The sequence below is a fragment of the Centropristis striata genome, chromosome 1 (genome assembly GCF_030273125.1).
Source record: "Centropristis striata isolate RG_2023a ecotype Rhode Island chromosome 1, C.striata_1.0, whole genome shotgun sequence".
NCBI lineage: Eukaryota > Metazoa > Chordata > Actinopteri > Perciformes > Serranidae > Centropristis > Centropristis striata.
This window is the reverse complement of record NC_081517.1, coordinates 13289481-13305877: the sequence shown is the minus strand read 5'-3', so window position 1 is coordinate 13305877 and position 16397 is coordinate 13289481. Positions and strand designations below refer to the sequence as shown.

At 34.1% G+C, this 16397-nt stretch overlaps 1 protein-coding gene across 4 annotated transcripts in view; it reads left to right on the top strand.

Annotated features, from left to right (window-relative positions):
• Window positions 1–16397, top strand: part of usp34 (ubiquitin specific peptidase 34) — an 82850-nt gene that overhangs the window by 55563 nt on the left and 10890 nt on the right. For all 4 annotated transcript variants that reach the window (XM_059331697.1, XM_059331680.1, XM_059331689.1 and 1 more), the window contains exons 49-66: window positions 1082–1160; window positions 1244–1393; window positions 1617–1681; window positions 1770–1845; window positions 2124–2171; window positions 2677–2742; window positions 2842–2922; window positions 3049–3134; window positions 5895–6063; window positions 6519–6593; window positions 7194–7345; window positions 7429–7582; window positions 8966–9010; window positions 9276–9380; window positions 10080–10227; window positions 11886–12190; window positions 14127–14456; window positions 15433–15590. In XM_059331697.1, coding sequence (XP_059187680.1) covers window positions 1082–1160; window positions 1244–1393; window positions 1617–1681; window positions 1770–1845; window positions 2124–2171; window positions 2677–2742; window positions 2842–2922; window positions 3049–3134; window positions 5895–6063; window positions 6519–6593; window positions 7194–7345; window positions 7429–7582; window positions 8966–9010; window positions 9276–9380; window positions 10080–10227; window positions 11886–12190; window positions 14127–14456; window positions 15433–15590 — 2292 coding nt within the window. The remainder of the gene's footprint in view (window positions 1–1081; window positions 1161–1243; window positions 1394–1616; window positions 1682–1769; window positions 1846–2123; window positions 2172–2676; window positions 2743–2841; window positions 2923–3048; window positions 3135–5894; window positions 6064–6518; window positions 6594–7193; window positions 7346–7428; window positions 7583–8965; window positions 9011–9275; window positions 9381–10079; window positions 10228–11885; window positions 12191–14126; window positions 14457–15432; window positions 15591–16397) is intronic.

Below are 16397 nucleotides of genomic sequence, written 5' to 3'. Positions count from 1 at the left end.
CTTTTATAGATACTGGTATGAAACTAGAAGTTGTGCGTCAGGACATCGTGTCAGGAAGTTGTTGAAATAACGCTGCAAAGTTCGGCTTTTTTTCTATTTCCTCAGAAACCTGTAGAGCCAGTGAAGGTTGTTGTTTGTGAAAGTTTGATAAAATGCTGCAGTTGTTGTCGTCCATACATGTTTGATATCAGTTGAGTTCAGTTTGACTGAATACTTTGTTGGTCAGTCCGTGGGTTTGACTCTCATTGTGCAGGAATAAAAAAACTGAAGTGAGATGAGAATTTTCTCTTATTTATATACACATTTTTAAACTCATAAGGCACAGAGGTTTGCCTCATTTTCAGTGAGGATGAGAAATACAAATTCAAAATACAGATAACCGACATCATTTATAACATCTATTTAAAATGACCAAAGCTAAAAACAGTTGCAGGAAAGTCTGCAATCAAGCTAAGAAATTGGAGAAAAATGTTCTGGGCGTATTGACCCTCGGTGTAAGTTGAAGATCATTCCAGGTCGCGAGGGGCATTAAAACAAAAGGCTGACTTCCCAAGTTCAGTCTGCACACGGGGAACTGGGAGAGTGAACCAATCATTTGATCGTGTCAAATAGTGTCCATGGTTCCAATCAAGTAGTCTTTTGACAAAACAATTCTTGATTGAATTTAATTTTGTGGACACAAAATGCAGTTAACAGTTAAATCTCAATATATTGTGTCGCAATACTCACCGTATCACAAAATGCTTAAAATCACAATAATATCGTATCGTGACTCAAGTATCAGGATAAAATTGTATCGTGGGGCCTCTGGGGTTTCACACCTCTACAGTTCATAGTGTGTATTGGATTTATGTGCTTTAAAGGACACACACATCCTTGAAAATTCTCGATCTTTGGTAGAATCTGAAGGATCCTTGACGTCAGACAGTCCTTCTGTAGGATTCAATGATCCTTGACAAGAAGCCGTTTAAGGATCCTTCCATCACTTTGAATTGCACTAAATGATTTTAAGGACTTTTTAAGCTGCACCAAGTTGCTCAGACATGCAGTTGGATTAAAAAGCATCACTTGTTTGCTGCAGGTACCTGTTTAATGATGCCGAGGTGAAGCCCTTCGACTCAGCCCAGCTGGCCTCTGAGTGCTTCGGGGGAGAAATGACGGTACGAGCTGCAGCGAAAAAGAAAAAAAAACGTTCCAAACATCACATTTCTACAGGTTTTGCTGACTTTAATTTATCTTTCAGACTAAAACGTACGACTCCGTCACGGACAAGTTCATGGATTTCTCTTTTGAGAAGACACACAGTGCCTACATGCTCTTCTATAAGCGCGTGGAGCTCGAGGAGGAGAACGGGAAGGACTTTAGTTTTGACGTCTCTCCTGATCTACTAGAGGTACCCTGGACCCTTACTATCTTTGTAAAGTTTTAATTATCACAGTCAATTTATATTTATGTTTTAAATGTTAATACACACACACACACACACACACACACTCTCACTCTCACTCACTTACACACTCACTCACTCACTCACTCACTCACTCACTCACTCACTCACTCACTCACTCACTCACTCACTCACAGTGTTGACTTCTCTCTGTGTCTGTGTGTTTCAGTGGATCTGGCACGACAACATGCAGTTTCTCCAGGATAAAAATATATTTGAACACACATACTTTGGGTGAGAATCAAACCTGAGATAATTAACTTTTCACCGCTCGACCTCCATCAGTTGTTTATATTTATTATATATTTATTATTATTTTCAGTTTCATGTGGCAGCTCTGCAGCAGCATCCCCAGCACTCTACCCGACCCTAAAGCCGTCTCTCTCATGACCGCTAAGGTGAGAAGTTTTTTTTTTTACTTTTTACAACACTAAAAGCAGTGCTTGAGGAAACTAGCATATTAAATGTAATTTTTACATTGCTTAAACATGGTTATGGTTATTATGGAAACCAAAAATGATGCTTTTTATGACTTGAGATTTTAAGAAATAAGATTAGATATTCCTTTATTAGTCCCACAACAGGGAATTTTCCAGTGTTATAGCAGCATGCATAGTTTTTCTTTCCAAACACTCTGAGTTCATTTTCTTACTTTAAATGTTGTTTTCTTCTGCAGCTCAGCACATCTTTTGTCCTTGAAACTTTCATTCACTCCAAGGAGAAGGTAAAAGCACATCATTTCTGTTTTAGGATTTCAATGTTTTTTTCAATATCGCATTTCAATTTTATTCTCAACATTTCAACTTTTTTTCTTGTTTTAACATTTCTATTTTATTTTTTTTACATAATTCAACTTTTTTCTCAACATTTTGACTTTTTTAATTAACATTTCTATTTTTTAGACATATTTCAACTTTTTTTCTCAACATTTAAATGTTTTTCTAAATATTCCTTATTTTAGACATTTCAACTATATTCATTTTATTTAGATTTTTTCTTGTTATTTCGACATTTCTATTTTTTCTCAACATTTCAAATTTTTTTATCGACAAAATTCAACTTTGTTCTTGTTTCAAAATATTTTCTCATTATTTAAACTTTTATTTCTCAACATTTAAACATTTTTTAGACATATTTAAACTTTTTTTAAACATTTCAACTTATTCTAGTCATTTAGTCTTTTCTGTCCGCTGGAGACGAGCTAACTGTGTCTCTGTGTGTTTGTGCAGCCCACCATGCTGCAGTGGATCGAACTCCTGACCAAACAATTCAATAACAGCCAGGCCGCCTGCGAGGTTTCTTCAGATTTAACTAATATTTTACAGTTGTTCTTGTTTTTGATACGCCTCATATTTACTGACGGTACAGTAAACTAACTAACTTTTCTGTTTCAGTGGTTTTTGGATCGGATGGCTGATGATAACTGGTGGCCGATGCAGATCCTCATAAAGTGCCCCAATCAGATAGTCAGACAGGTGAGTCAGCAGTTTGTTTCCATGTTTCCTTCCTCAGGTTTTTCTCCTAATGATTAAAGTATTGATATCTTAAATCTCATGTCACAAACACTCAGTGGACACACTTCTTCTGCTTGTGTCCTCCAGATGTTTCAGAGGTTGTGTATTCACGTCATCCAGAGGCTGCGTCCGGTCCACGCTCACCTGTACCTGCAGCCCGGCATGGAGGACGGGTAGGTTGATCCTGATTGGTCAGAGCTGCAGCCCGGACCAATCAGTGTTTACTCTCATTTTTATTCTTCATCAGCAAGAAAATCAAAACACACATATTACTGTATATATTTTTTGTGTATTTTTTTCTATATCTTTGGTTGATTTATTGATTGAAAAGTTAAATTTGAAAATGAATAAAACTTAATGTGTATAAAAATATATATAAAAAATAAATGTATATAAAAATATATTTAAAAAAATAAATTAATGTGTATAAAAATATATATAAAAAATAAATAAATGTTTATAAAAATATATTTTAAAAAATAAATTCATGTGTATAAAAATATATATAAACGTGTAAAAAATATATATAATAAATAAATAAATGTGTATAAAATATATATAAAGAATGAATAAATGTGTATAAAAATATGTCTAAAAATAAATAAATATATATAAAAAATGTAAATATATCAATAAATTGAAAATAATAATGTTGCCTTTTTAAAACTGCAATATGATCATACAATTGCATACATTTTTGCAAAAAATTTGAAGCAAAATGAAACAGGAACATTAATTAATTTAGTATTTTCATATTCAAAAAGGAGTGAGAGGAAGTACAGTTTATTAAATCCCATTCCTTCTCCATAATTAGTAATAATAAAATATTTATTTATTCTTAAAAAGGTTTGTTGATTTTTCTTTTCAAGTATTTTTTTTTGTTTTAATTATAAAAAAGTTTTTCACCAGATCTTTAGAACACTGTTTTATTTTACCATGAATACATTTAAATGTGATTCCTTCTTTCAAAATTAGAAGCAAAAACTCATTGCAGACTCTCCTTCACAGCCCAAAGAAGAATTTTTTAAAATAACTTGAATTAAAAACATTTGGAACTTTTTCCACATTGAGCATCTAAAAGTGAGAGGATTCGACTGACTGACTGATAAACGGTGGTTGTGTGTTTGAGCCGTTGGAGCGGAGCAGCTCAGACGAACCGTGTCGTGTCTGCAGCTCCAGGCGGCGACAGAGATCCAACAGGAGCCGCGTGTCACTCAGAGTCTCGTCTCTTTGGACTCTGACAAAGATTTGTGGCTCCACATCCCTTTTCTTCTTTACGGCAGTTTCTTTTTCCACACTTCATCGCTCTGATAACCCGTTAAATCAGCCTTCAAATTTCAGTTCCATCCATTTATTATTGTTTTATTGATTTATTTTAGTTTAAGTCGTTGTTCAGTTTAACTTGGTTGTTTTTAATCATTTTTTCTATTTTTTTTCTCAACATCGTATTTCAACTTTATTCTCATCATTTAGATTTTTTCTCTTGTTATTTAGACATTTCTATTTTTTCCCCAACATTTCAACTTTATTCTCGTCATTTCAACAAATTTTTTTTCAACATTTACATTTTTTTAGACATTTCAACTTTTTTCTTGACATTTCTATTTTTTCTCTAGCCTGGGTATACCCAGACTGCCTTGCGCGCTCGATTTAATTTCGAACTGCGAAAGGGTCTGGAAACCAGAGGGATTTCTTAGCCCTGTTTTAGGGATCCAATCACAGAACGGGGAGGGACTGCAAGACGATGACGCGTACTACCCGGCAGACGGAAGCTTGTAGTTTTCTTACTGATCCAGCATGGCTGCAGCAGACGCGAAACTCTCTTTAGCTGTAGATGGTGTTTAAAATAGTTTAGAGCGAAAGTTGAAAGGCGAAAGGTCTCTCGGCGGCCCCGCTGTCCCCCGGCTCGTATCGAGATCACCAGCGTTACGGTACCGGGGCTAATAGCGGTAGCGCTACGCTACTGCTACGGCGTTAGCGGTAGCTATTAGCCCCGCTACCGTAACGCCGGTGATCTCGCTACGAGCCAGGGGACAGCGGAGCCGCCGAGAGGCCCGCAGCAGCTTGTTTATTGCCCATAAAATCAGTGGATGTGTGTGGCTGAATGACATGAGGGGGAATAAAGCGTGAAAATAAATAATCTTGCAGAAAGCGAGAACTGGAGAAGCTACGCAGCAAGCAACACTCTCTCACAGACACACACACAACAAACATCAATTTCTGTAGCTCTACTATGTCATCTGGTATAACTGATACGATTGGCTAAGAGCTACCTACAGACGCTTTTGATAGACATTCTAAGCGCCCAATAAACGGCTCCGGAGGATCGTAAACCACACCTCCTCTACGGAGAAATGCATTGTTGGTTCCCAGACCACATCTCATTTGAGATTAGTCTGGTGTTAGCCAGGCTATTTTTTCTCACCATTTCTATTTTTTTTTTTAATCTATTTAAACTTTATTCTTGCTATTTCAATTTTTTTTCTTGACATTTACATTTTGTCTCAACATCTTATTTCAACTTTATTCTCATCATTTTTTATTTTTTTTTCAACATTTCTATTTTTTTAGACATATTTCAACTTTATTCTCAACATTTCAACTTTTTTCTCAACATTTTTTATAAAACTTTTTTTATATGTAAATTACAAGCGCATACAAATACATGAAAAAATCACAAACAATAAACACCACAAACTTTACATACGCAGCAAGTTATGACCTACATGTAAATTCATGATAGTTCTGTGTTTATTTACTTTCTTCAGCTTTGTTTTCTACATGTGTATTTCTGTCTTTCTGTAAAGTATTATGTATGTACGTACATTGAAAGCAAGTTACATCAGAACCAGATCCTTGGATTTCTTCCACATATTGCTCCATAAAGCTGAATGTGATTCTTAAATCTTTCCCTTTCTTTTTTTTTGCGTCAGCTCTGACGACATGGACGGTCCGGTGGAGGACATCGGCAGCCGCTCCTGCGTCACTCGCTTCGTGAAGACGCTGCTGTCCATCATGGAGCACGGCGTCAAACCGCACAGCAAACACCTGACGGAGTACTTCGCCTTCCTCTACGAGTTCGCCAAGATGGGAGAGGAGGAGGTGAGTGTTAGCTCACAGCACGCCGCTGCTCAGCTCAACTCAGCTCGTTGCTGTTGGTTTCTGCAAAAGTTGTGCATAGTACCTGAAAGTTTTTGTTTTGGATAATGACATAACAGCAGATTTTCCCAAAACAATAGTTGTAGCAGCTTCTACCAGGAATATTTCTTTATAGTGTAATTTATGTGTCAGCATTTTAGTTCTGCTGCACTTTAAATATTGAAGTTATTGATCATTTAATGACATGATGACAAATCAGCTGCATCAACTGATTATTTTATTTCTCCTCCCTCGCCCCAATCCTCAGTTATTTATTTCAACTTTTTTTTGTCGTTATTTCGACTTTTTTTTTTTCATTTCGATGCTGTCTTTGTGAGAAAGCTGTTGTTTTGTTTTCAAATAGGATTACATTTTTTCTACATGTAACTATATTATTTATTGTTTCTTTGTGTCTCCAGAGTCAGTTCTTGTTGTCACTACAAGCCATTTCCATCATGGTGCATTTCTACATGGGAACCAAAGGCCCCGAGAACGTGAGTTCACACACTGATAACTTGGCTTATTATTCAAAACAAGAGATTTCTGTTACTGCCTTTATTTATTGGCTTTCTTTCGTATTAAATGTGTATGTGTATGTGTATTAAATAAATGTATTTAGATCATTCACTCAAGTAAAAGTGGTGACACTGCTCTATAGAAATTCTCAATTACAGCTAAATATCTTGCATGCAGAGTTTAACCTTAGTAAAAATACAAAAGTATTGTCAGCAAAAAAGTAAAAGTATTCGGTTATAGCTGGTTCAGGTGGAGTTAATTTTGTTTCTGGTTACTTTCCATAATGTTATGGACTTAAATATATCACAAAATTATGTATTTTAGGAAACTGATCACATTTTCTTTGTAAAATCTGCAAAGTAAACGAATACTTTAGTAAGTGTTTCCCTCTCAGATGTAGTGAATTAGAAGTATAAAGTTAAATAAAATGGAAATACTCATGTTTAGTATAAGTTACTTTGAGTAAATGAATTTAGTTAGTTTCCAGCACTGATAATTGTACTGTTTATTTAACGATGGATGATATTTCTGTAACAATGTTGTAATAAGTAGGGTAAACAGAGCGTGTCGTCCCTTAGCCTCAGGTGGAGGTGCTGTCGGAGGAGGAGGGCGAGGAGGAGGACGAGGAGGAGGACATCCTGTCTCTGGCGGAGGAGAAGTATCGTCCTGCAGCTCTGGAGAAGATGATCGCTCTCATCGCTCTGCTGGTGGAGCAGTCCCGCTCTGAGAGGTACGAGTGAGAGGACCAGGAATACGAAGGTTTTCTCTTTAAACGCTGCAGGAGTTAAATTTGTCTCTCGTCTCTGTCTGCAGACATCTGACTCTGTCCCAGAGCGACATGGCGGCGCTGACCGGAGGGAAAGGCTTCCCCTTCCTCTTCCAGCACATCAGAGACGGCATCAACATCAGGCAGACCTGCAACCTCATCTTCAGCCTCTGTCGCTATAACAACCGCCTGGCCGAGCACGTAGGTCCAACACAGACACACACAGACGGTTTATAACCTCGACATACAGGGACATCCGTCTTTTAACCCTCTGAACTCCAAGAGGCTGCAGGGTTTTGTTTTATCCTGCCAAGTTTTACGCCCTGTATTTTGCTGGAATATATAAAGTTTGAGTTGTTCCTGTTTCAAACCATGATTGATCTGATTCCAAAGAGCTGCAGGACTTATAGATGTCTTTGTGCAGATTAACACAGTTATAATATAAATAGAAATCACAGAAAAAGCAAGTTGAGTTTCTTTGATAATTTATTAATTGAAAAACTGAAAAAAAAAAAAAAAAAAAAATATATATATATATATATATATATATATATATATATATATATATATATATATATATATATATATATATATATATATATATATATTATTCTTGTTATTTCAACTTTTTTTCTCATTATTTCGGCTTTTTTTTTTTTCTCGACATTTCAATTTTTTAGACATATTGCAACTTTATTGTCATCATTTCTACTTTTTTCTCATTATTTCGACATTCCACATTTTTTTCTCTCAACATTTTCAATTTTTTTTAGACATATTTCAACTTTATCTTGTTATTTCGATTTTTTTTCTTGACTTACATTTTTTTCTCAACATCGTATTTCAACTTTATTCTAGCCATTTTTACTTTTTTTTTTCAACATTCCAATTTTTTTAGACATATTTCAACTAATTAACTGTTGTCCTCTCCTCTCTGCTCTGTGTAAGCAGCCTGCAGTTCTGTCTGATTTTCAGTGAATTTTTTGGTCATCTTAATCAATTCAGTTTTTTTCAGTTCCTGGCTATGATAAATGGTGCATTTTCTTGTGTTTTATTTATTTTATTAGTATTAATACACATTTGACTTTAATAAAAGTACTAAAAAATCACCTTAAGAATGTATTTAACATACCAAAAGTAAAAGTACTTATTATGCAGAATAATGTTTATTGTGTTATTGACTTTAAATGACTAATGAATTAGTGTTCTCATCATTTTAGTTTTTTTTTTCTTTTTTATACTGTTTGTGAATTTCCCCTTGGAAGTTTTATCTTTGCCTCCAATAATAATCATAATTTCAGTTTTTTTCTTCTCCTGATTAAAATATATTGATTTTGATGGATGGATGGATGGGTGGATAAATCTGAATTTATATTAAAACCTTTGCTAAAATACTTAAACGTTTGCAGAGAAATTGGACATTACTGTGAAATTAAATTGATTATAGAAAATATTTTGACATTTTTAATGATCACCTCTAAATGTCAGCATTTAATTAGGCACAGAGAGTAACAGAAGTTTTGCATCAAGCAGTAAAAATAATTGTTCTTATAATAAACGTTTTTTCTCCTCTTGACTTCACAGATCGTGTCGATGCTCTTCACCTCCATCGCTAAGCTCACTCCTGAGGTGAGACAGAGAATTTTATCAGATTTATTCAAAGCACTTAAAACACAAAGAGCCGTGCAGATATTAGTTATTCTCCCCCACAGGTTGCAGGATATTAATTGATTTTCTTCTTTAATCCTTTAATAATTTAACTGCTATTTCTTTGCCTTATACAGCTTTTTATGCCTCAGATTATCTTGTATCAGACTCAGGATGTCTGCCACAGTCACAGCAGAGACCTGAGTGTGTTAAAGTCGCTCTACAACAGTTTTCTTTCCTCCGTCAGGCTGCCAATCCGTTCTTCAAGCTGCTGACGATGCTGATGGAGTTTGCGGGCGGACCCCCGGGGATGCCCTCCTTCGCCTCCTACATCCTGCAGAGGATCTGGGAGGTAAAACAATAATTCACTGTTCTACTCTTTCTAGATTTAGATCTCTCCTTTAAACACAGTAACATATTTAAAATTAAGCTATTATCTTCTGCTAATTTTTTGTCTTTTTTTTTTTCATGTTAACCAATTAAATTCAGGATCATTTGTTTCATAAAAGATAAAAAGATTACCACACTTCTTTTCCATTTAAACAAACATTATGTTAAAAAGACAGAAAGGATACACTTAAAACAAATAAATAAATAAAAATAAAGTTAAACAAATAAAAAAAAAACAATTCTAATAATTATGAATGAATAAAAATTTTTAACAAAGAAATTATATAAAATATAATAATGTTACTTTTATAACACCAAAATGCTCTTCATTACATATCACTGAAAAACAGAAATAACTCCTAAAACTCTCCCCTCATTTAAATCAATATGATTTATTATTTTGCATGTGATAAAAAATGTTTTAATTAATTGATATTATTATTTTTTAAATTTGTTTTGAATTGCTTTATTTATTGTCATTATTATTTATGAATATTTTTTAGCAACTGTCTCTTTATTCTTTTTTAAATGTTTACAATAGAAATCCTATTGTAGTGTTTCAAAAGGTGTTTTTCTGAGGATCAGAATGGACTCATTTAATCTAGCAGATTTTATTTTTTATCTGTCGCGTCTCTTCATGTGTCTGTCTTCCTCCCGTCAGGTGATCGAGTACAACCCGTCCCAGTGTCTGGACTGGCTGGCGGTCCAGACGCCCAGGAACAAGCTGGCCCACAGCTGGGTGCTGCAGAACATGGAGAACTGGGTGGAGCGCTTCCTGCTGGCTCACAACTACCCCCGAGTCCGCACATGTAAGAGTCAGCACTCAGCTGGAAGCTTTCAGGGATGAAACTAAACCTGCCGAACTCAGGAGTTAAAAGGGTCTCTGATAGGGCTGGGTGATATGGCAAAAAATGATCACAAAATACTTCTTCATATCGTCCGATCTGGATTATTATCACAATCTTTTATATTGTTTTTAAACTGCCAGTTACATAGCTTCTTTACTGAAAACTAAAGAAACGAGAGATTAGTTCAATATTTTATTAACATACAAAGTAAATAACAAATCAAATTAAATAGAATGAACATATAAAAATATTAAAAAAAACAATTTTTAAACAGTATGACAAATCACTTCTTCAACTTCTTCAAATGACTAAACAGATTTGTTGTTGTTAGAAAGCCTGCGATGTTGATGTTTCGTTAACTTGTTTATTGATCTAAGTTCCACTGAGTAATAAGTCCTTTCTCTGTTAGTTTTCATATGTCCCACGCTCTTGAACGCACCATAGCCGTTCCGACCCTATTGAATGCACCATTATGTGTGTGAATATGCCCTCAGCTCCACATTCGGTCTTCCTGTTAACTTCTCTGATTGGCTGTTGTCACGTACATTTCCGACATATTTGATGGAGTAAATATGCTCACAGCTGATCACCTAAATGGACCTGAAATGTATCGCAATCACTAATCGCCATCATATAACGTCATCAAAGAACCAATCCAAAAACTCTCTAATAAATATTGGTGGAGCTTATTATAATACATGACTGAGTTTCTCTGCAGAAAGCAAGTGTGCAGATACATATTGGTTTAAGATGTTTTAAATATGTGCAGCTGATTTGACCAGAGTTTCTGTGGTTTTCCTTTAATAAGGGGCTACAGTATAAGACCAAGAATATAGAAATCATAGAAAAGAACAGACTACTTTTTAGCAGTTTGTGTGAATTATAAGCCTTCTTTTCCTTTTAACTTTGGATTCAATTCAGTCAGTTACTTTATTTTTATATTATATTTTTTTATTTTTAAAAAGTGAAGAAAAAAATTGATATGTGTATATTCCAAAGATTAAACCAACTGTCATTGCAGCAATACACTCTACTCTTTATTAATTTATTTCAGTGCTGTTTCATTAGGATAGGAGTTCTTTAAATTAATATAATGAACATTTAACTGTTGTAGCTTTATGTTTGCAGTGATGCAACATTTATTCATCAGAATCATAAGAACAGGATAGGTTAAAAGATGAAGTAAAAAGCACAAGAAAATCACATCTACTTCTTGATTTTGTGCTTATTGATCATTTTATGACATGATGAGAATCAGCAGCATCAACTGTCTCTGACCTCGCCCCAATCAGTTTGATTTTTCTTAACATTTCTATTTTTTTTAGATATATTTCAACTTTATTCTCGTCATTTCATCTTTTTTCTCGTTAATTCGATTTTTCTAAATTTTTTCCCCCAACATCGTATTTCAGCTTTATTCTCACCATTTCGAATTCCTTCTCAACATTTTTTTAAGACATATTTCAACTTTATTCTTGTTATTTTTACTTTTTTTCTCAACATTTCTGTTATTCTACTTCATTCTGGCCTTTATTATTTTGTGTGTCTATTAGAGGATAAATATCGGAGGCATGACTCATGAATACCACCTACTAAAATGAATCTGTCTCCTCCTCCAGCGGCGGCGTACCTCCTCGTCTCGCTCATCCCCAGCAACTCTTTCCGCCAGATGTTCCGCTCCACGCGCTCGCTCCACCTGCCGACCCGCGAGCTGCCGCTGTCGCCCGACACCACGGTGGTGCTGCACCAGGTGTACAACCTGCTGCTGGGGCTGCTGGGCCGCGCCAAGCTCTACGTGGACGCCAGCGTGCACGGCACCACCAAGCTGGTGCAGTACTTCAGCTTCATGACCTACTGCCTCATCTCCAAGACGGAGAAACTCATGTTCTCCGGATACTTCATGGACCTATGGAACCTCTTCCAGGTACCTTCACTCAGCCCTTATTATTTATTACCAATATGTTACTTATTATTCTAGATGTAATTGTTATATTTCTTTCAATTTTTCTAATGGTAAGATTTAAAACAAAATGCTATGTAATTTCATACCTGCTGTTAAATGAAATAATAAATAAATGAAATAAAAATAAAAAAATAACATACATTTTAATCTGAAAATAAATTAATATGCACAGCAGTAAAAAATAAAACAAATTACAAATTTTTTGTTTTTTAATGATTTATTATTTTCTATGTACATTTTATTTCTGTTTTCTCTTATTTCCCTTTTTTATTCATTTATTTTATTTGTATTTATTCAGTCATTTATTATCCTGTTCACAAAGCCATTTCTAAATTGTCTTTTTATTTTCATGTTTTACTTATTTTTATCGATGCAGTACTTAATTAAAACAATTTAATTGTTGCATTGCTTTCCAGTATTTCTGATGCGAGAGTAAAAACAATACTGTCATTTAATTAAATACATGTCGTTAAATGATAAATAAATTATAGAAAAAATAACAAGAAAAATCAAATACATTTGTAGGTTAATTTGAAAATAATTATTTATGCACAGCAGAATACAATTAAATTAAATGTATTAATTTAGTTTTGCATCTTGTATATATTTTTATATTTATTCTTTTCTATGAACATTTCTGTTTTCTCGTATTCATCTTTTTTATTTATAATTTATTATAAATATCCCTCTAAAGTGTATTTTTCTTATTATTATTATTGATGCAGTATTTAAAAAAGTATTTAATTGGTATATTTCTTTTCAATATTTATGATGATAACATTAAAAATAAAATATTTTTTAATTTCATACCTGCCGTTAAAAGAAACGATAAATAAATAAATGAAAATATCATACAGGTAAATTAAAAATAAATCAATAAGCACAGCAGTATAAAATTATTTAAAATGTATTAATTTATTTGCCCAATTACTCATTTTTGCTAGCCTGGCTACATTTTTGCATTTCATCTCATGTTTTATTTTTATTTTTTATTCATGCTTTTCTATGCACATTTTATTTCTGTTTTCTCTTATTTTCATTTTTTATTTATTTACATATTTATTCATTTATTATCCTTTTTCTTATCAGAACACAAAGATCCTTCTATAGTGTATTTTTCTTGTAATTATTAATGATGTACTATTTATATAACAATATAAGTGTATTTTTTCCAGTATATCTGATGGTAAGATTAAAAACTAAAGTGTATTTAATTACATACCTTTAAATTATTTCATTATTATTATTATTATTATTATTTCATTAATTAAATAAGAAGTACAGAAATGTACAAATGAAAACAGCTAAACTTAAATATAATCTTTTAATTTATTTGCAGAATCTCATATTTCATATTTATTTTACTTTTTTTTTATGTACTTTTTATTTAACTTTTCTCTTATTTCCAATAATTTAATTGTTATATTTAATTATATATTTAATTGTTATAATTCTTTCTCATATTTCTGATGAATAGAAGAGTAAGATTGAAAACAAATGTTATTTAATTACATATCTGTCCTGCCTATGGAGGACTAAAGCTGCTGTAATAAATAAATAAATACATAAATTCTATTCTATTATTCAGTTTACAATGGAAATCCTACCCAAATGGCTGTATTCAAAAATAAATGTATTTAATTATATTAAATTTATAGAAATTAATTGACGTAAAACATTTTTTTTTTATTACAAATATAATATAAAGATTGATGCTGGTGTTTACTAACAGATAATAAATGCCAATACAGTAAAACACAGATGTAATGCTATGGAATGTCTAAACTTCTCTATTAATAAGCATTTATGAGTGTCCTTCTATCTGTGTTCTAACCGTTAGTCTCAGCTCTGCTCTCAACAGCAGTTTCAGTCCCGTCTATCTCCTCTCTGTCCGCAGCCCAAACTGTCGGAGCCGGCCATCGCCACCAACCACAACAAGCAGGCGCTGCTGTCCTTCTGGTACAACATGTGCGTGGACTGTCCGGAGAACGTGCGTCTGGTGGTGCAGAACCCCGTGGTGACCAAGAACATCGCCTTCAACTACATCCTGGCCGACCATGACGACCAGGAGGTGGTGCTCTTCAACCGCGGCATGCTGCCCGCCTACTACGGCATTCTGCGCATGTGCTGCGAGCAGTCGCCCGCCTTCACCCGCCAGCTCGCCTCACACCAGAACATCCAGTGGGCCTTCAAAAACCTGACACCGCACGCCAGCCAGTACCCAGGGGTGAGCGCCGAGACACAAATTTCCCCCCCAAAAAAGGCAGAAAAAGACACAAAGTCATCCAAAAAAATACATAAAATCACAAATAGTCCTGCAGCTCTGTGGAAACAGCACAATGTGCAGAATAATACAGTTAGAATGACAGAAATCATAAGAAAAGAAAAAACTCAAGTTGAATAAAATGGAATTTATATATAAACATTTTTCCAAGTGCCCGCAAATGTGACCAAAAACACATAGAATGACACATAAAGATGTAAAATGACCAAAAAAGACACAAATTTACCAACAAAAAAAAGGACACAAAATCACCAAATTAGGACATAAAATCACCAAAAAGCTCTGTGGAATCAGCACAATCATGGCTAGAAGTGGGAACAACACAAACATGTCTTTGTGCAGAATAACACAGTTAGAATGACAGAAATCAGAAAAAAGAAAATAATCTGATAAATTATTATTTTAAATGACACTCTTTATATAAATATAACATTTTTCTAAGTGTCTCCAATGTTGGGTCTCCACATGCTAAACATATTCAACTTTTGTCCTCTCCTCACGGCTCTGTGTAAACAGCCTGCAGTTCTGTCTGATCTACAGTGAATATTTTTGTCAGCTTAATAATTTCATTTTTTACAGATCCTGGCTCTGATAAATGGTGCATTTTTTTGTGTGATTTATTTGTTTTATTAGGCCTCTTACTTAGTATTAATACCACAGTGTGAAAGTCCTGCGTTCAAATTTAACTTTAGTAGAAGTACAAAAAGTCGGTTTTTAGTACTTTATTTACTGTTTGTGAATTTCCCCCTGGGCAAGTTTTATCTTTGCCTCTTACAATAATCATAATTTCCTGCCTGAAATTTTTTTTCCAGATTTTATGAGGAGTTCCGTTCTGTCTGTTCACATCAGACAGATAGTAAGGAGGTTATTTATTTTTGTGTGTTTATAAACGTGTGTGTGTGTGTGCTGCCCCCTGCAGGCGGTGGAGGAGCTCTTCAACCTGATGCAGCTGTTTGTGGCGCAGCGAGCTGACATGAGAGAAGAAGAGCTGGAGGACATCAAACAGTTCAAGAAAACCACCATCAGCTGCTACCTGCGCTGCCTGGACGGACGCTCCTGCTGGACCACGCTCATCAGGTGAACACACACACACACACTAAAAGTTCTGATCCATTAATCAGTTGTTATTTTTCTCTCATCTCATTCTTTGTTCAAAAAGGTTGAACACTATAGTGACAATAAGGGGGTTTCTCAGCAGGCAACACAACACAAGAGCTGAACATACAACTGCAGAAAATTTTTGATAACAAATTACAGCATGGATTTTTCTATGCTGTTCTAAAGGTCTTGGTGTCTAAATGTGGGGTTCTGGAGGGATTTATGACAATTTTTAAAGATTCTCGAGTAAAAAAAACAACATTATTCACAGTGTAATTTCCACAATAAATACAGTCATTTTTCCTCAATTTCTTGTTCATTTTAATGGCTGGTACAACTAAAGGTACATTTGTTTGGACAAATATAATGATAACAACAAAAAATAGCTGATAAAAGTTTAATTTAAGAGCTGATATCTAGACATTTTCCATGGTTTTCTTGATAATAACCAAAATCATTATCAAGAAAACCATGGGAAAAGCACCAACACTGCTCTGCTGGGAGACAGTTAAGGGTGTTTATTTTTTGGGATTTTTTCATTTTATTTTGATTATTTTGTGTCTTTTGTCATTTTATGTATTTTTGTAATTGTCTATTTTTGGTAATTTTACATCTTTTGGGGTAATTTTACATCTTTTTTGTAATTGTATGAATTTGTTTGGTCATTTTGTGTCTCCTTTTGTCATTTTACACCTTTTTTGTAATTTTATGTATTTTTTGGTATTGTTATGCTGTTTTTTTTTTGTAATTTAACATCTTTTTTAGGTAATTCTATGTTTTGTAAAG